Source organism: Antennarius striatus, chromosome 5, assembly GCF_040054535.1.
Source record: "Antennarius striatus isolate MH-2024 chromosome 5, ASM4005453v1, whole genome shotgun sequence".
Taxonomy (NCBI): domain Eukaryota; kingdom Metazoa; phylum Chordata; class Actinopteri; order Lophiiformes; family Antennariidae; genus Antennarius; species Antennarius striatus.
Window position 1 is genome coordinate 10,151,279 of NC_090780.1, and position 20,427 is coordinate 10,171,705.

General features: G+C 41.1%; 1 protein-coding gene across 1 annotated transcript in view; it reads left to right on the forward strand.

Moving 5' to 3' along the window:
• skib (v-ski avian sarcoma viral oncogene homolog b) overlaps nucleotides 1–19,336 on the forward strand; it is a 30,595-nt gene extending 11,259 nt beyond the window's left edge. The window contains exons 2-7 of the mRNA XM_068316129.1: nucleotides 14,555–14,668; nucleotides 14,816–14,919; nucleotides 15,008–15,252; nucleotides 16,537–16,811; nucleotides 16,917–17,147; nucleotides 17,276–19,336. Coding sequence (XP_068172230.1) covers nucleotides 14,555–14,668; nucleotides 14,816–14,919; nucleotides 15,008–15,252; nucleotides 16,537–16,811; nucleotides 16,917–17,147; nucleotides 17,276–17,497 — 1,191 coding nt within the window. The 3' untranslated portion in view covers nucleotides 17,498–19,336. The remainder of the gene's footprint in view (nucleotides 1–14,554; nucleotides 14,669–14,815; nucleotides 14,920–15,007; nucleotides 15,253–16,536; nucleotides 16,812–16,916; nucleotides 17,148–17,275) is intronic.
• Nucleotides 19,337–20,427: the final 1,091 nt, after the last annotated feature.

The following is a 20,427-nucleotide window of genomic DNA, read 5'->3' on the forward strand; positions in this document are numbered from 1 at the left end:
GTGAAAAAAAATTTGTCATAGAAGCAGCAGAAGAAGTGAGTGAGAGAGAGAGGGGGGGGGTGGGTGGGTGACTTGTTAATGGAGTTTGAATCTGAACTTTCTCTCCAATTCCTCTCCCTCTGGCTGAGGTGGACGTTTCATGAGAGTGTTTGTTTTAGGTGAAGTCAGTGCTGGAACAGTATGTTGTGAACCACAGGCCAGACTGCGGTTCTGCGGTTCAGCTTCGACTTGAATGTAGACTGCTGTTTGTTTTGCTTCTCTGTTTCTCAGGGAGAAATTTAGATGCTGCCAAAGTCCTGCTCTCACACCCAAAGCACGCAAATAAAACCCCTTCACACAGAAAAAAAACTGTACCTGGGTGTAGTCACTGCATCTGGACCTGACCAACGCTCCCAGCACAAGGGCACACATCTACTGGAGTCTCATCTGGTAAAAGGGCTCTTTGGGAGATGAGATGGCATTAGATTGTTTCAGTGGCAGGATGTTTGTGTGTTTTGTTTCAAGCCTTTTCATAAATAGCAGTTTTTATGTTTCTGAGGTCAACTGGTTTTACAAGGCTGGAGAGGCAAGTCCAGAGACGAAGAGGCCTCCCCACCATCTGGCATCCATAAAAAGGGGAGCAGGCGTTTTTTTAGTGGGGTTTATGGGATGGAAGGGTGAGACACTGAGGGGAGGATAGACAAGAGTGGATGGTGGACTTTAGTTGCCCCTGTGCTGCAGAGCTTCTTCTGCAGTCTGAAAGACAGGTCAGAAGTTCATTGCCTTCTTCTTCACCCTGAGATTTCCTTTTAAGGTGAAGGAGGTGACGGTCGGATTAGAGTTTGAGGGCAAAGGAGAGAGCGTCACCTTGACGCTGTTATTACCCTTGTGAATAAAGATGTGTTCTGGTTGTAAGATCTTTGTGTTGAATTAACAAGCTCATCGTATCTCAAGAGCTTTGTAGGAGATAGAAGGTAGGTGAATGTCCCCTTGTAGTGTCGCTGTCAGCTGGCTATGCTAAGCAAAAGATCAGACCTGAGTGGTACAGATAGTGTAGAATTATGTGGCTGGTGATTCATTGGTTTGGCATTGTTTGGCTGTGCGTCACCCTCTCAAAGTGCCCTGCACACCACAGAGTAATTAACAGTGAGCTGCTTAGTGCAACTGCAGATCTTCGTCCTCTTTTTGTCCTGAAACAGCCCTACAGTTAGGTAGTGGTTTTATTTTGTTTGCACATCTGACTTAGGTGGGTGTAACAGGATTCGTAAGCTATGAAAATACTGGAGTTTGAGGCCAGTGAGCTTCTCATGGAGATTTCAGTGATGAAGACACCCCTGAGAATTAGAGTTATGCTCTCCTGGAAGATTTCTTTCCCAATTTGTAAGAGGCTGAAATGCAGCTGTCTGATTCATCTGAAGCTGGATGCTCAAGCCTTATAGTTTTTCCAGAATGGGGTTATCATTGCTGAGGACTGGGCTGCTCTGCTGACTCTGGCACTGATACCTCCCATAGAGATTTCATCTTTTGTTATGCTGCAGCTGAGAAGTGTTAACCCTTTAGCCCCTTAAAAGATATTTGGGTGAGAGAAGGTTATGGACCTCTCCTTAAGACACTTTAATCTCGTGAAGCTCTTCCACATCCTCGTATGTACATGTATAGGTTGTGAAATATAAATGTGTTTGGAATAGAATTAAGCCAAGTCAGAAGGCAAAACAGTCAACCTACGGCCTACCCTTGCCTGTCTTGGGTTGAGTTCTAGACCCTCTGCTGCTTTGCACAATTTGTAAATGAAGTGTGGAATAGTGCTGACAGTAAAAGAATGAGAGCGTGTTTGGCAGGCACGCCCTTGTAGGTTTCTGTGTCACTCAAGTTTAATAAATTTTTAATCGTTTCCTTACTGTGGTATAGAGCTCAACATGGCTACACACTATTTCAGGGTCTCTTACTCTCTTCAGCTCACAGAATAGGACGAATAGAGAGCATAAGGTTGGTATTTTTGATCGGCAACATTTAACACAAGGACAGTCTCTTACTATTTGTCAGTGGTCTCTGAATCAAAAAACAGAAAGCAGTGGATGCCGCATTAAAGACGTGAGGCTATGTGCTACAAGGATTGGTCGATGAATAAATCAGTCAAAAATCTGTTATCGACTGATGGTTCCAGCTTTTGCAATGTGAGCTTTTGATTCTTTTCCTTGTTGAACATTTCAGGATTTTCAGTAGTCTTGGATTTTGGCCTGTAAAGTATTAATGATTTTTTTTTTCACCATTCTGAGGTTTTCTTCAAAAAAAAAAAAAAAAATTTCAACAAAACCAAAAAATCTGGAGTGTCTATTCATCCATGATGAAAGATAATATTCTCGTCGCTGTTTTGCAGCAGTTTAATTGGTTGTACCGTCATGTCAAAATGACAAAAGTCATTATTACATTTGCAGTCAAGACCCGCCATAGTAAAGGTAAGAAATGTAATAATTGCAAATAACCTTGATTGCACTTGTCAAGGTTAAAACAGAGCATGATCAAAGGTAACCACAGTGAGAGACCTTAGACATACTTTCGGTTAGCGTCTCTCAACATACTTCTGCTTCTTTGTTCGTTCACATTTCCCGTCATGTCAGAGTCTCAAGCCTGAAGAGAAGCAGTCAAGTAAAAGCACAGATTGAGAGGCAAGAAACGAGGGACTCTGCTCTTGCTTTAGTGGTTCCGTCCACTGCAGTGATTCACGGGATAAAAATGTGGCCTGTGTCTCTTTAAGAGCGTTGGCCTGTCTGCAGAATGCATCAGTCCTGTGGAGCAGACACAGGCCAGCAGGAGGAGGGGGGTGAAGGGAGGAGCGCGGGACTGTGCGGAGGGAGGAATGAGGACAGGAAGGAACAGCCGCAGTCTGGGCTTCCAGCCTCCTGGCTAGACTGCTGAAAGTTATTATTGAGTTCCTGTGTAGGGCCTCCCCTCCCTGCGGCATACTCCTCTGTGCTCACTAAGAGGTGGACGGGAGTGCGGGAGAGGCAAAGAGAAAAGTTGGCAGCCTCCCATGCCCCTTTGCAATGACCTTATATGCAACAAATAATGGATAATTTTGTTTGATTGTGTGTTTTTGCAAGGGTGAAGCCTCTGAAAGCCTTGTAAGCCTGAGAGCAACCACACACCCTTACAGTCATACAGCTGCTTGACAGCAGCTGAAACCGAGGCCTTCCACGCTGTTGTCTTAGGTTACAGTTTAGCAGACATGTCCTGTTTTATTAGGAATGGCTTTAACTAGTCAAGACAAGATGGTTGACAGTTCACCAATGGGAAAGCAGAGAGTAAATCCTCTCCGGGTGTGCTAAGTGATGAGTAGGATTCAAGGACAGGTGGTGAGATGACGCTTCAGTATGACCACTTCAGTTACCTTCAAATAAATTTGCACATTTAAAAAATGAATCCAAAAAAAAAAAAAAAAAAAACCCCCACAGAGATTATGAGGTTTCACCAGAGTTTTAGGGTGCGTTCATTCTTGTACGTTAGCTCCCATGATTCAGACCACATCTGAACATTTTGCAGTTGTGGTCTGCAGTAACACCTTTAAAAAAAAAAAAAAATGGTTCACCTACTTTTCACACCGATATCATGCACAGAAACAAAAAAGGTTGTAAATGGACGGGGTCACCACATCACGGGACTGACACGTTTTGTGGGAAGAAACATGTCATTGTCAAAATACATGTCTATCTTCAAAAAATGCTCTTCAGATTTGTGTGTCTATGGTGGTATTTTTACCAGCTGAGAATTCATTATGAGCTTATAAATTGAACAATGGAGTCAAAATGCACACACAAACAAAGCCCTGCTACCAGGAGACGGCAGTTCATGTCCCATTCAGTTTAACTGTGTTAGAGTTCGCTTGGAAGCAACCTGAGCCCCATCTGTTCTGAGGGTCTCGCTACACTTGCTGGGCGCACATCAAGGTTCAGGTAGCAATGTTTACACTCGCTCAAATTTAACAGAGCAATCATATCATTGTTCGCTTTCGTAGAAAAAAATTGTAAAATATAAACATACCCTTCATCGCATTTACAACACAGGTAAGTATGCATAGTTTGCATTTGGTGTGTAATTGGTTTCTTGTAGGGTATCTTGTCGGTGTCCATCATACAGGTGTCGGAGATTTGCAGGGAAAGGCCACAAGGATTACACAGTTACATACATCATGCCCTCCTCTCAGGCCTGTGCCTGCCTGCAACACTAATCCCCAGCCTGCCTTTCCATCAGCAACTACATTAGGGCACCAAAGCGCCTACTTCCATCCAGCTCAGCCCACCGACAGAGACAGACTTTTATGTAACGCTCTGTCCGGTGTATTTGTTCTGAACCTGCTGTTGCTTCGAGCAAGACTCCCTCAGGTTAACAGTACCCAGCTGCTGCTTGTCCCACTGTACTGAAATCGTCATGGCATTGGATCGTGAAACGCCTGAACCCACAGAGCACCTGAGGCTCGTCAGATTTTCCTGCGCATATCATCTGCAGTATGTCACATACGCGCCCTGATTAATTTCCACATGTGTCTTCGTTCATGGTCAGTGCGATCATTTAGCCTGTTCTTTAAACCCGTCTCGGACAGGGCCTTTACAGGAAATCTGGGTCTGGAGGGGAGGGGGCACCTGGCACTGAAATGAGTATTATTTTGTGGAGTTCTGTTTGTTGAGTCAGAGCTTAGTTGGGCTCTACTGTTATGTGGTTGCCATGGAGAAAAACACAGGCTCTTGTGCAATAAAATCATCCAGGAAAAGACATTTCCAAGAAATTTTCAGAGTCAAGAAACAGACGGCAAACTGTAGAATTCATGAGGTGCTGTGGTCCACCAACCGCCCCTCTCAGCCCTCCATTTCAGAGCGCTCAGATTCATTTTATGGAAGCTGCCAGGTTTGAGCCCTCTCACCTAATTACTTCTGTAAGAAGATATGTTTTCCTATGAAAGGAGGAGGGAAACAAAACCAGTGTTTAAGTATGGAATGTGTGATCTTAGGAACGGATGTTGTGGGTGTTTTATCCCCTATTTCCCTTACAGACAATTCCTTCAACAAGTGGAAACAAGTGAAATGCTATTTGATCTCTGACAAAAATTACTGTATGTGCACACATGGGAGGCCCTCACCCTCATACATTTGAGTGTCGCTCAGCGAGGAGAACCGTTTCTTTTTGACAATTTGGTTTTTAGTTGTACTCATTGATTTTTTTGTTTATATCGTTTGTCAATAATTCTCTAAAATTACCCAACTTTTGGGTTCCTTAATGAAGTTTTATATTTATGGTATTTTATTCTAAAGGTTTCTTAATGAACACTTTTTCAAATAGTGCAGACCTCCCATTGCATTTGCTCGCATTAAAAAAAAAAACCCTTGGTATGTGTATGTAGCCATCCAGCTTAAAAAAAATCTGATCCAAACATTTTCAAGCCAATAAGCTAAACTTGAAGTTCAAAGCTGATTAACAAACAGATCCACGGCATGCGTCTTTAGTATTAACTTGAACAGCATTCTATTGCTTGAATGGTCTTCAAACCACAATGGTGGAGCACAGGGTGGGTTTTCTAACCTGGTGACCAGGAGGGCAGCATTTCAACAGAATGACCAGAAGGGTATCAATAAATTTCAGCAGGATTTATTACCTTGGTTCAACCAATTAGCTCTAGAGCCGTTCTCAGCACATATAATGTTGGTGAAGTGACATCACAGAAGACCCTGAGTGAGCAGTGACCCTAACTTCACCTCACCCTCTCACAGCTTTTATGACCTTCTCCTCTAAACCCCCCCTCTGTCCTCGTCCTGTCCTCTCACACTTCTTAACCTCTGGTATTCATCCCATTTTCATCTTTACAAATAAACCTGCCACCTGCCCTCCTCTCCAATTGCTACTATGGGGAGGGGGTTTGGTCATGTGGCACGATGGCACAAACCTCCGTTCGGCCAACTGGTTAGAAGCCTCACCATTTTTAAAGCTGTCCAGCACTCAACGCCTCATTGGACGCATACTCTCTGCTGATTGGTTTATGGTTTAAATTAGCCATGTGCTACCGAGCTGATGATGATTGTTACATGAACTAAATTGTTATTCAAGCTGGAATATATGCTTAATGAACTTCAAGCAGAAATTGCTTTAGGATGTCAGGAGGTGAAGCAATTATTAAAATTTTGCAAACAAAATATTCAGATAAGCTATTTTAAATAGCTGCTTATAAGCCTTGCCTTAAAGGTAACCATTAACTTACTATTTTTGAGGTTTGGAATATTTATGGGGGGGGGGGGGGTAATCCAAGTTAGGTGTGATTATTTATCCAAGAACAAGGGGTCATTAAGAAACTAATCATTAAGTTTTGCTCCAGTATTGTTAAAGTCGCACAAGAAGACAGCAAAAATTTGGAAAAATTAATCCTGTGTAAAAAAAGGTTAATTTCCATATTATCTGTAGTATTTGCGATTTTGATAATTTAATATTATATTACATATTAATATCAATATTATATAATATTTAAAAAATAACTCTCATGTATCGCACAAATTCTTTCATTCATTTTAGTTGTCGAAAAAATTAAACCTCTCAGTTGTTGGTTTTAACGTCAGGAGCTTTGGTGGTCCATGTCAGTTGTTAACACAGAGATCTGACTGTCCATCTGTTCTGTCAGTCTCTCAGACGGTGGAGGTCTAGACCCTGACTGAGTACAGACTGCTGGAACTAACAGTTGCCATCAAGCTGCTCTCCCTTCCCTCCCTCAGTCTCACAAACCTCATCGCGTCTCGGGTTCTCCACCACCTCTTAATAGTAAGGGAGGTGCAGAGGAGTCGTCTGGTACCAGGTACTGGGAGTGATATAATGGTCTGTGTATTTGGAACTGTTACTGTTTGGGTTGTGGAGAGGTTATCCAGAGACATTTTAATCATCTTTCAGCCTTCTTTGGCATTAGTATTAATCTGCAGGATTAAATTCCAACTAGTCAGACACTGGATTTGCAGTCTTGTGGTGCAGACAGGTTGCGTGCCAACAGCGAGAACCGTTTGCAGGTAGAGATGTGCTTATCTGTGACAGACCACAATTATTCAGACCTCTGTCTCAGAAGGCACAGAGTTGGTTTGAGGGAAATCGGTTGAATCAGTCGTCACTGTAAAATAAAATCCCACAAACGTTCATGATTTTTGTTTATTTATTCAAACATCGTGTCTGATGAAGTTCTGGGGTTACTTTGAAAAGCTTGAAAAAAATAACCCAATTTATGAGGCTAATTGACAAAAAAAGAAACAGAATATTTTATCCTACTCATGCTGAAATTAGGTTGTGATAAAGTGAGGTATTTGCAATGGAAAAATGATTATAGGACACCATGTACATTCAGCACCGCCAAAAGAACTACATGAAATAAATGAAGTTGCGTTCTTTTAAATGGTGTAAAAATTTTGAAATTATTGGTCCTGGTCTGTCTGAAAGCTGTTATTGTTTTTTTTTTCTTCAACCATAAATGACATTGTAGTTTTAAACTACAAGATTATATTTATTTCCCTAATTATTTATGACTCAAGTTATAGATTGTTCAAATCCAGAGCAATAAATTGCAGGCAGAGAATCAGATAAGTGTCGGTGTAATGCCAAGGGATTAAGGTTGCAAGGCAAAGATGGTGTTGGCAATGCTGCACAACAGAGATCAAGTTCTGTGAAAGCACGCACACATTGGCAGAAACCAGGATGCAGCCACACAAATGCTCCCCCAATCTCTGCAGCAATCCCACGTGACATTTTATGAAAATTGTAATGTTGTTGATTGATTTGTAAATGTGGAATGAGAAAACAGCTGGAATGCATTTAAAAATGTTCTATTTATTTCCCATTCATATCTGGAAACCATTTTAGTCACCCTAACAAAGACTTGCTCACAGCTCTGCTTCATCTTAGTTCAACAGCACAGTGACTGAATTACCACTATGTCTACCAGTGGTCTCGAAGAGGATTGAAAAACAAGAAAAGCAGCTGCATTTACATGACTAAATATTTAATTTGTTTGGCTTTAAGGCTGTAGAAACCACTCTTGTACTCCAGTATAGTGAGCTGTTTTGTATGCAGGAAATACAAAAACCAAAGTTTTAATTGACATCTAATATCCTCAAGAGTGAAATAACGCTTAACTTCTCTTTATTTACATTGAAAGTTATCTCATAGAAGGAAAGTCTTTTCTTTTATTCATGATGTTCTTGGAAGATGCATAAATGCATTCTGAATAAAAATTAATTCTACCCTTCAGGAGCGCTAAATTAAATTCCATAAACGTGGGTCAGCTAGAGTCTGCCTTCGCTTTTTCTCTCTATCTCTGTCTTCCTCGTTAACCTTCATTGCCTGCGGCCTTCTGGTTAGCGCTGCAGCTGCTCCTACATTGTAAGTGTGCTAAATGTGAATAGAAGCATAAAGGCATTGTGCGTGTGTGTGTGTGTGTGTGTGTGTGTGTGTGTGTGTGTGTGTGTGTGTGTGTGTGTGTGTGTGTGTGTGTGTGTGTGTGTGTGTGCGTGTGTGCATGTGCGCGCACATGCGTTTGCGCGTGTGCGTGCACTCCGGCTTCTACTGGTTTGCAGACACAGCCGTGTGTCTTCCTTCAGATCATGTGGCCTGATGTTTAATTCTCTTATTCCAATAATGCATCAGGGGGGCTCAGACAACTATGTACTGAATTTGGCGCTATGTGCATCTATAAATACACCCGTCACAGAGCATGTTTTATTTCCTAAGATAACTACACCTTACAATCATAGCAAACATGCTTATGCTTATAAAGTATAATCTGCTGAGATATCTGTTCTGTGTCTGTTAGTCTAGGGTTTCCATGTCTGTTGAAATAACTTATGAACCTTTGTACAGTGAGGTCATCCTCTGAGAGAGCAACTCCACTGTCAGCATACTGTAAGAAATACAGGCAGGCACGTCCATGTTGTTGCAGTCACCATCTTCAGTCCTGAGTTAGAATTCATTTCTCATTGTAAACTACTACAGTGTTTTTTTCTTTAATCTGCTGACACCAGTGAAATTATCTTTTTATGCCTTTGTACAAGACTTCCTTGATCCAGGAAGACATTATTTCATGGAGGAGAAAATATATTTAATGATTCATTAAAAATACAGACTTCCACATGTCTTAATTCATATGTGTACATGTAATATTCTGCCAAGTGTAATTAATCAAGCACGGTGCATTACATGAATTATCCATTTTGTCCAGTCAGATTGTCTGAATTAGCGCAAATGTGAACTCTTCAAACAGATGGTTTAAAAAATAATTCAGACAGTCATTTGTTAAACGTTCAAAAAGCCCTAAAATGTAAAAAAGGAATTTTAAAAAAGACTTCGAAGAAAGGGATAAGCACTGGAATCAGGAAAAGCACCCTTAGTTTTAATTATGTTGCGTTGGTGCAGATGAACTAGCTGATTACTAAAATTTGCTAATATGTGCTCCACATAAGCCAAATACTGTACAGCAAAATGCAAATTATACATTAATGTAGGGTGCGGTTTGTTGGAGGGGGTGGGGGGTCTGGTTTTTACATTTCCACCTCTGCTGAATGAATTTTATCCTCGGGGTGTAGAGGCTAAGCCAAGCTTTAAGCCACTGTGTTATTCCACCACACTTATGTGAATGACACACTGATGCACTTCCTGGTAATCAAAAGTCTGACACGTTGCTTTATATAAGATTACTCTGTTTTATTCCCATTAAGATTCTCAGTTAACCCAACCAATATCTAACATCAAATAGAAAAACATACAACGTTCAGCGTTCAAAATACTGTTAATGCTTCAGGGCAGAAACCTAAACCAGACAACATTGGTTCCTACTTATGCCTGAGCACCCATTACCCCCGGGAGACCCAATGCATCATTTGGATCGTACAGGAAGACAACCCCATCAGTAATTTAAAATATATATGAAATAACAGACAGGTAATCTTCTCATAGGTAGCCTACAATCTACGTTACTGGCACTAACTTTCAACACGACCCAAATTATCATCAGTCTCGATGTTTGCGAACGACCCGTGAACACAAATATATTGTGCGTTCTTTTCCTGCTCAGAAGTTCGCAGAGATGTGAGTTATTATTATCAGATGTCGATAGTAGCTGACTAAAGAGTAAACATATATGAAGACTGCTCGACAGGAATAACTGCCTCCACGCCCCTGTACCAACACTTTCCCACACAGGTCTCTTTATGAATGGTGCAGGACGCTGCTGTGGCACTCCACTTCTCCACCTAAAAGCCATATGTGTCAGGCTGTGCAGACCCACAGATATATGTTCCACCTTCAGGGAACATCCCTCAGACCTCATCAAGTCTCAATCCCAAAGACAATTAGGACAATCCAATAAGCTTACTGTAATGCTGACCTGATGCCAAGCCCTGTAGCTCTCTTTGTGTCTCTACTGCCCTGGTTCAGTACATAAACAAAATATCTTCAAAATTGACGCAACAGAGACTGAAATAATTAAAGAATTAATCCAAGATTTAGCAAGGGGAAATTAGAGCTTGAGCTCTGCCTTTAGAAGAGATGAAGTTTCAGGGATATTCTGGGTTGACACCAATATTTTTCCCCCAGCTGTTCGGAGGTGACCACGGGGCTTTATATAAATCAAGGGACTGTCATTCAATTTATGCAGTGAGTTGAATAGAAAGCTCTGTGCATCCCTATGAATATCCATGCCAAACTACAGGGATCATATTACTAAAACTAGTATTCTCTCATTTCCAACTAAGGCTGTTACCCGAGTGAGCCGTGCCAGTTGGTGTGCCCTTGAGTGAGACAGCACCCCACTAAGCACATGTCGATCTAAGGATTACATTCAGGGGTTTAAGAGGGGAAAGGAGGCCGTAATCTAAAACTGTTGTGTCTTGTTGCTGTGCGCCTTTCTTAATGCCATAATATCATACAGTGTGCATTGATATTATATGACCGTTGCCCAAGGATGTTCTGCTGGGATGGAAACTATTTTTGTTTGCCGTATGAGTGCTGCCCCACGTATCATTTCTCAGTTATTCCATTCGAGTGCTTTAGCACCGCAGACGAAGCTAGAGGTTTTCATTAGCCCGAGGTTATCGCCTTGAAATGTGAGATGAACGTGAAAAATGTATAGATGTGCAGGTGAGGCTGGGAGGTGAGTAGTTGTTCATATTGGGAAATACATGAGAAGATTCTCACGTGTGCAACAACTAACATGACGCTTCAGCTAACAGGCTTTAAGTTTACCTCAGGAGAAAGACAGGAAATGAGAGGAAACAGCTAGTGTGGTTCTGTCCCGAGGTAACAAAGTTCACCCACAGGTACCGCTAAAGGTCGCTAATTGACTTTTATATTTTGGTGGCCCTTTTAGGTTAATTGTTTTGCATTTTTTCCAGTTTCAGGTCATTAATTCCAATTTTTAATCTAATCTCTGGAAGATAACAAATTGGCGTTTTTCCCCAAAGTACCAACGTGTTCCTTGGAGTTAGATTATTTCGGTTTTTTTGCTCTTTTTCAGACCTGAGAACAACATTTATGACAAAACATCTGGCAGAAAAAACTCCTGTAACATGTCAGCCAGTTACAGGAGCCGTGGTTTAAATCAACCTGCATTTCAACAAAAGGCAGTTCTGGTTTGCTCAGTGATTTATGCGCCATGGCTCACTAAACAAATATTGTTGATTAGATCCATGTTCAAGTGAACTAACAGTTCAATTTCCCATCACGCTCCAGTTAGCATTATATTGACAGATTATTCTTCAAGCAGGTCAAATGCTGTGCTCTCAGAATAGATATTGATATATTTGTGATGTGTTGTATTTCCCTATGATTATCTGCCATGCCAGCATGGAAGTAGCTGAGGCTTATCCCAGTATTACCATGCCATTATAGGACACTAATTAAAAAATAATGCCCTTCTACTCCTGCCCAGCCGCTATTAGGCTGTGTTTAGCCTACAGGTTTGCTTTGAAACGCTCCCTCATTACGCCGCCTGAAAGAAATATCATACAATAGCAAGTTGAAAAGGGCAAGGCTTGAATGGAATCTTTAAGGGGAGGCTGTACTTGGCCTTCAAGTATACATTCCTTCAGCTCAGTGCTTCCTCTGTGGTCTCGTTCCTGGCCCACTCCCCTCCTACTCAAGACTGAGTTCCCACAGGGGACCCAGCCAAAGCAAACTCCTCAGAGGAAGTCTCCCTCTACTCTCGTGTGAGAGGGAGAAAGAGAGGGATGTCCTATCATCTGGCGAGGCAGTAGGATGTGCGAAGAGGGTGTTGTGACTCGGCGGCCATGCTATGTCTATGATGTGGTGGTGAGTTAAGCCTGTGCGGCTGCTCTCCTGTGAGGTCAGTGTCAGATTTAGCCAGCAGGTCCCTTGTGGTGTCTGGGAGTGTCTGTTTTCTGACTCTATTATGTCTAGCACTCATAGCCTTCTTGGAGTTACAAACCTCAGAGTAGAAATAGTACCAGACAGGCAGACATCCTTTGTCGGGAAAACAACAGTCACATCAGTAATTACAGAGTCTGATTACAGCAGGTCAGGAGCTGGAAGAAAACTGCCAGCCTGGAGTCAAGCAGGTGAGGGGTTGAGTTGCCATGTCGGAGCAGAACAGAGTCAGGTGGAGGTTAAAAGTATTAATGTACAGAGACAGAATGCTCTGTGTGTCATTGTTAAGGTGGGGGGTTGGGGGCAGGTGTGCGAGTTATGTAGTTACAGGTTAGACAGGTAGAGACATTTATAATTAGGCAGACATAAGGGGAGTGTTCAGGGGAAAAAAAGTCCTACCACACGAAGAGGCAGTGGTTAAAAACATTATAATATACTGTTAATTAGTTGTAATCAAATATAATTTTTATAAGTTTTTATTAAACCTATATGTGCTGCCTGTAAATATGTTTTAGATGTCATAACACTTGTTTTACGGATTTGAGTCTTGATAAAGTCCTGTTAAATCAAATTATTCATAGGACACATTCAGATGTGCCGCACAGAGAAAGAGTAAATATACGGTTCAGATGAAAAATCAATAGATGAAATAATGAACGTCAGTAATTATGTGGAAAAGTACAAATAGGCATTGGAGAACTAGTAAGTGTTTCTGAGAAAAATAACACGGTTAACAGCACTGATTGGAGAGAACTAGTCGTGTCTAGTTCATCTATAGGAATAAAGGCCTACGTTGAATTTATATACAGTATATATAAACAAACAACCAAAAACAGCATGTGTAAATTGTAAATGTTATTAATATTAAATTAATTTTAACATTACAATTATTAATATTTTAGCCTCGTACTTTATTTGTTGACCTTTCGCCTCTTTTTCATTCATTATTCTTGTCTCATCCCCCAGTATACACTGTGTGGTTCAGGTTTACAATGCCAGACATCTTGACAAACACCTCCAACCTTGAGCATACTGTACCACACACACACACACACACACACACACACACACACACACACACACACACACTTACACACATGCACGCACGCAGGCACACACAAACACACACACACACACACTTATACAGTGTCTGGAGTCATGTTAAAAAACTGAGAGGTGTGATTCATTAAATGAGGTTTGCCTTTAATATCCATCTTGAGCTGATTACGCTAAGCAGCGGTTAAGGTTTCACAACCACCAGCAACTCTGCTGGACTCTTTTCCATTGAGGATTTTTAAGGTAGACGGAGTAATCTTATCTCAGATGAGGAGATGGGAGTGTTTGCCTTTCCTGCAGGCAGAATGTCATAGTAGTGAGTAAGAGAGTAGCAGGCAGGTCTCTGCTGGCCTGTACGCCTGCACAGGTAAACGTATCCTCTGTCTGACAAGTGTAGACCTGAGCGCTGAGGAGAACTATCTCAACACATGGTTGCAGTTGGTCCAGCCACACACTAGCAATACTTACTATATATGAACACAGAGCAGTCTCCCTTATACATTTCCTGACTTGAGATGGTAGCCTTAACATGCAGCTTCCTGTGAACACCTCAATGCAATCGTCTGTCAAGTCTGAGTGCAATTACTTTAATTTGTCTCCCTCGCTGTCTCCCTCTGTCTCTATATTACAATATTTCTGCGGTTCAGGGAGTCGATCTGCTCCACCTGATGGCGCCTCTTCTGCCTGGCAGGGAGCAATGTAGCCCTACTGGCTGCCAGCCAGACCAGCTTGAGTGTCTGCTCAGCTCAAAGCCCTAGACACACACACACACACACACACACACACACACACACACACACACACACACACACACACACACACACACACACACACACACACACACACACACACACACAGACATTTTAAACTCGGAGAATGAACACTTTTCCATCAGCTTCATTTGTATTCCTTGGCCCTCTGTAACCTCTGTTTTAGAAACAGTCTTCCTCTCTGTTTTTGCAGTGTAAACGGTCATTTTATGTTCTTGCAAATCTGTGTGGCTCTTGACAAATGTCATTTACAGTAATATAGCAGCATTTCTGGATTCCATGGGTTCTTGAAATATCCATTAGTTTGAGCTCTGAAAAGATCTTGATAATAAATCAGTCATTTTCTTTCCTCTCCTCAGTCTCCCAGCCCAGTCCCAACCAAGAGGTCCAAATTCGACAAATTACAGTCCCAACCAGCTGACAAAGACAGGAAACTTGACTGTTTACAATCGCTGTCAAAGTCTGCACACAAGGTTAGTTCACTATGTTAGTGTGAGACAGGATCTTTCGTAAAAATCCAAGCTAAAGAATAATATTGAAAATATTATTCTTTCGAATCATCATGGAAATTAAGATAAGTCTAAGATTTTATTTTTTTTGCTTTTACTTTTTTTTTTCAGGATTTGAAACAGGTCCAACTGAAGCAGAGACCCTCAGCTTTCCGTCCCTGGTCTCCTAAAGCAGCAGAGAAAGAGAAAACAGCTCCTCAGAATGAGGTGAACAGGTGAGTCTGAGGAGAGCTATGATAGTTTAAGTGTAGTGATGTAAATCATCCATGACATGTTATGAATGTCCCTGTGCTGCCTTCACAGGTCATATTCAAAGAGTCACGAGATCTTGGCGCCTCCCAATCCAACACGAGCTCCCATTGACCCTCCTGTTCAACCGAGGGACAGCCATGCTTCTAGCAGGGGAACCACCACCATTTTCAGGCCCCTGCAGGAGCTGCATAATGGAGACATGCAAACCCCACCCAAACTGGCTTCCTCTAGTACCACCAACCAACCTGACGACATGGACACAGATGGAGAGATTGATGTCGACGACTGTGATGATCGTGAGTATCAACCATCAGCTGGAGTTTACTGCACCCCAGAGATGTAAACATAACTCTACAAGAGTCAGATGATTCGACGCAGATTGTACAGTTACAACTTGTATTACACAGTAAGCCCCGCTGGAGAAAAGCCATAGCGGAGTTGCCTCGGGTTGATTTCTGTGCAACTGCTCCACCTGGTGTTTAAAGCAAGAAGTGCATGCAAAGCAAAGCAATTTGATTATAGAGACTTTTTTTCCCTTCCTCTTATTTTTATGATATTTTGCCTCAAGAGCAGCAGAAATAAAGTTTCGATTTTTTTTTCTCTGACACATGATGATGATACATTTAAATGTGCTAGAAATTAATAAATACGTTAATTTATGTTATAATAAACACATGTTTAAATTCATAGATAAACATTGGGAATGATTAGCTAAACAAAGGCTTAAAAAACTAGATTAAAACAGTGGATGAATCAGTTAGACATTTACAGCTGACTAGAAAGAAAGTAATGGATAAACAGTAAAACATCTGAATGTGATGGATAACTATTGAAACGTCTGTGTTCTGCCTGTCCAAAAATAGCAGCACAACACAATACAAGCGCTTCTAGGTAGCTGCTATTATGATGCTACCTACACAGTGGACAAAATTGTTGGTAACACTCGTTTATTGAAAAAATAACTCAAAATGGTCACTGAAACAACTTGAAACCGACAAAATAAAATAAAAAATTTACTGAAAATTCATTAATGAAAATCAGAAATTAATTTTAATTGTGGTACAACAGAATAATTTCAAAAAACAAACTAATGAAACAGGCCCTGACAAGAGGTTCCGTTGCGTGACAAATTCATTCATTCATTCATTCATTTTCTGCCACTTTATCCGCCGTAGCGGGTCACGGGGAGCTGGCGCCTATCTCAGCTGGCATAGGGCGTGAGGCGAGGGACACTTTGGGCACGACGCCAGTGCACCGCGGAGCCACACACAAAGACAGACAACCACGCACACACACACTCACTCCTATGGGCAATTTGGGACCGGCCAATCGACCTGAAGCGCATGCTTTTGAAGGTGGGAGGAAGCCGGAGAACCCGGAGAGAACCCACACAGACGCGGGGAGAGCATGCAAACTGTTCGATATATTTTTCTGGTTCTCATTTTCTCATCCAATGTACCAATAAGTGACAAAAACTAGGAGCATTAGTAACTGTTAAGTGAGAGTGGCATCGATCAGTACCGGTACCATCGCTAAAACAGTTGTCAGAGATGTTAAAGTGAACCCTATCTGTCCCTCAGATCCAGCTCCAGCTCACTGCCTGGCTTCTCCTCCACCCTCTGGAACCGGCATGTCTCAGCCGTTGATCCCTCAGGGTGTTGTCCGACCTCAAGAGGGACCAACCTGGCTGCCAGGGACTGTCTGTCCAGAGATGGACACCCTCAGACAGATGCTGTATGGAGGCATGGACACCAAAGAGGCCCGGGAAAAAGTCCTGCAGGAGATTGTCAGGATGAGAGTGAAGCAGGAGGAGAAGCTGGCAACTGCTGTGCAAGCTAAACGTAGCCTTCAACAGGTATCATATCCTGTTCCTGTGAAATATTATGTGATAAGAGTGACAAAACGGCAATGACTGAGTGCATTTGATTTGTTTTAAACATCAAATGCAATGCTTTCACAGGAACTGGAGTTTGTGAGGGTGGCAAAAAAAGGCCGTCTTCGTGAGGCCATCGAAGCCAAGCGCAACCTGAGAAAGGAGATTGAACGCCTTCGCATGGACTGGGAGAAGAAGATGAGGGATGCAGAGGAGTCCTGTGGGCGGCTGAAGAGAGAGCTGGAGAGGGAGCGACAGCTGCAAGTGTGTGACAAAGGTTGTGAGGCCGAACGTCTCCGAGTCAAATACTCCTCTCAGGTAAGATTTCTACAAACAATGCCCATAATCAGTGAAACCATCTACTTAGTTTATAAGCACTTTTCTGTGTGTCACTCCTTTGTATTCGTTCATACTGACCACTGTCTGTGTCGGCTTTCGTTGTGCAGATCGAGGGATTGCATGTGCAGCTACAGCAGGCAGAAGCTGATCGCGAGCAGCTGAGACAGGAGCTCCAGCAGGAAAGAGAAGCGAGGCAGAGCCTGGAGACTGTTGTCAAAGACCTGCAGACCCAGCTGGCCCTGCAGGCCGACAGCAGCCACACTGGAGATCCCCGGGAGCCCAACACAAACGCACAGAGACAGACCCCACAACACACCAACGGATCCTAAAGTTGCACAAAACTGGAGAAAAAAAAGACTCTAAAGGAGCGTAATTGAGGACTTTGTTGCACCTCCATTTAGAGTTAAAGGAACTCTGCAAAATGCAAAGTCAGTTTTGAAGTCATATATAATATGATATAAATCATTATTATTGTGACAATATATGAATTTTATTAAATGAACTGGAAAGTAGCATGATGTCTGAGCATGTTGTAGAGTGTGAGATTTAGAGAGACTTCTTCAGTGATGAACACATCTCACCAGTAATGTCAGAGTCCTCCGATAGACACCTGATGCTATCCAAGGATTTTATTTTGGTATAAGCTATTGTAAGATGTGCAAATATAGCAACATAACACTACTTGAATATGAAGGGAAGAAACATGGTGCGCCTGGTGCAGATGATGAAAATCTTGGTGCCACAGTATATATTGGTACACTCAAAGGTGTCACTGCAGACCACTGAAACAAGAGACACCGGTTTACCACTATTTACTTTTAATATCAGCTTGCTTTTTATAACTGTGTAGAGGATATACTTTTTAAGAAATATTGCTTGCGCAGCGCTGTTATTCCACAGGCAAGAAAAATCCATATACAAACATGTACGCATGTATACCAGCTTGGTTACCTTTTGTATAAACCTGAAGTATTGGAGGTTACAGGGGGGTTACCTTCAGGTCCACCTCTGTTTCATTCTTGGATATTTTATGGAAGTGTTACTTTTAATATTATATTACAACTTTATTTGTTGTTTGAACATTGTTTTTCAGGAATGCAACCAAACCATATGATAAATAGCAATGTTTTTGCCCACGTTAGTGCAGAAAAGTCTACAAATGCCCTCGTAAAAGAAAAAAAACTTTCAATAGTTGTCTGTTTTTGTTGAAATGCGGTACTTCTGATTTTCTATTGAGTTTTGTAAAATAATTTATATTCTTTAATAATTTGCTGCCTATCAAAAAAACAAATTTTTAGTCAGTGGTGTTAGGGCTCTTAAATCAATAAATGCTGTTTATATGAACAACATTTCTACATATATACAAAATATGGATATATATTTTTTTACTTTAAGAAAAGGAATTGCACTTTTAAAAAAAAGGATCTTGCTTACTCGCTGTTACATTTTTCAAAATACAAGTTAACATGAGCTTTGACTTTAGACACACTTTCCCTCGATGCCCTCTGATGTAAATACAATAATATTGTAAATAATATATTTGTTGGTATGTTTGCTTGCTCCAGACTTAAACTGATTATGAATATTATTTTTTGTTCTTACTTGAAACAAAAAAGAAACTATTTGGATCTGGAAACCTGCAATGCCATAGTTATATCTCCGAGTATTGTTGCAATCGCAGGGCAGTTAGCAGAACAGATGGATGTTTAAACAAGGAGAATAAAAATGTCATTGGTGTAGTTGACCTAGTAGTACATGTTCTAGGTATGACAGACCAACACAATTTTATGATTTGTCCCTATATTTTGTTTTTTGAGAAGATCTTTATTACTTATGAATTATAGAGTATATATTACACCACAGACCAAAAACTGAAAACATGGATTTGAAATCTTTGCACCTATAGATCCCTCATAAGATAGATTAGAATCAACACTTTCTTGTGGTTTCAATCTTAGGTGCTCTCGTGTATTTTAGACAAGGAACACTTTTATGTCTTATTATGATACCCTCTTTCAGTATTTGTTGGGTACAGTGTAATAGCAATATCCATTTTTTAGCCGATGCTGTTGTGGTTTTGGTTTGGAAGTGGGGGCTCGCTTGCCTCTTGTTTCAATGTTCTCTTTTCCTTCGGAAAACTTGTATAATAACCATTAAAATCTAAATCAATCCTACGGCATTCTGAGAAATCTCTTTTTTCCCCACAATTAAAGCAGCAGTGAACCAATTATCATTTCATTGAGCCATATGGTCTGCAAAAGTTCTTATGCTAACATGTTAAACGGAGATAATAAACAGAGAAAACATTATGCCTGTCCAACATTAGCATGTTGGCACTGTCGACCTGTGTTATATCATGTCAGCCAGTTGATTCTTCATTTAGCTTGAATTCTTTCCCTGCTAAAATAGACCTTCAAAAACATCAAACAAGTATAAACCTAGGTACCATGCTTCATACTTTTTTAACAAAACAACCAATTGAATCATTTAATAAGAAATGTAAAATAAAAGTATAGTTATTCTAAAGTATCACATATGCCAACTGAGTGCTCTGCTGCTTCCTTTAGGCCAGGGGTGGGCAATTAATTTTTACAAGGGGCCACAGAAACCTGAATGGTGTCACAGGGCCACACCAATGACAACAAACTTAATTCTGATCAACTTCCAAAATGCATTAAATTAAATATTTTTGAATAGCTGGTACTGATAACTGGTAGAATAAAACAACATAATATTTTATATTAGGCTATTTTAAATTGTGGTGTTTAATTTATGTAATTTGTGTAATTTGTGTGTATGTAACTTATGATAGGCTTCACACGGGCCAGACAGGGATGTACAGAGGGCTGGATGTGTCCTGTGGGCCGGCGCTTTACCAGGCTTGCATTGGGCTGACGACGCAGGACTAAACTTTGAATACGCTCACTGGAAGCTCACTAAAAGATTTACAAACCAAGGAAATCATTGGGCCCTGTGGGGTCTTAAAGTTAATTCAAGTTTCAAATGACAAAATATATGTAGGTGTTTTTGCATTTAAATATATGTATTTAATATTAATCTATTTCTGTGCATATTCAAATACAATCTGCCTCATACTGTAGTACATAGTATATACATTTGGCTCATGTCACACAGTGCCTCTAGGGGGAAGTCACTGCACACACTTGCAGGGTGTGTATTTCAAGCTTCCAGCCCAATAAACAGTACAGTGTTCATTACTTTAAATTAAATGAATTCTAATATCATTCTTAAAGGCAGA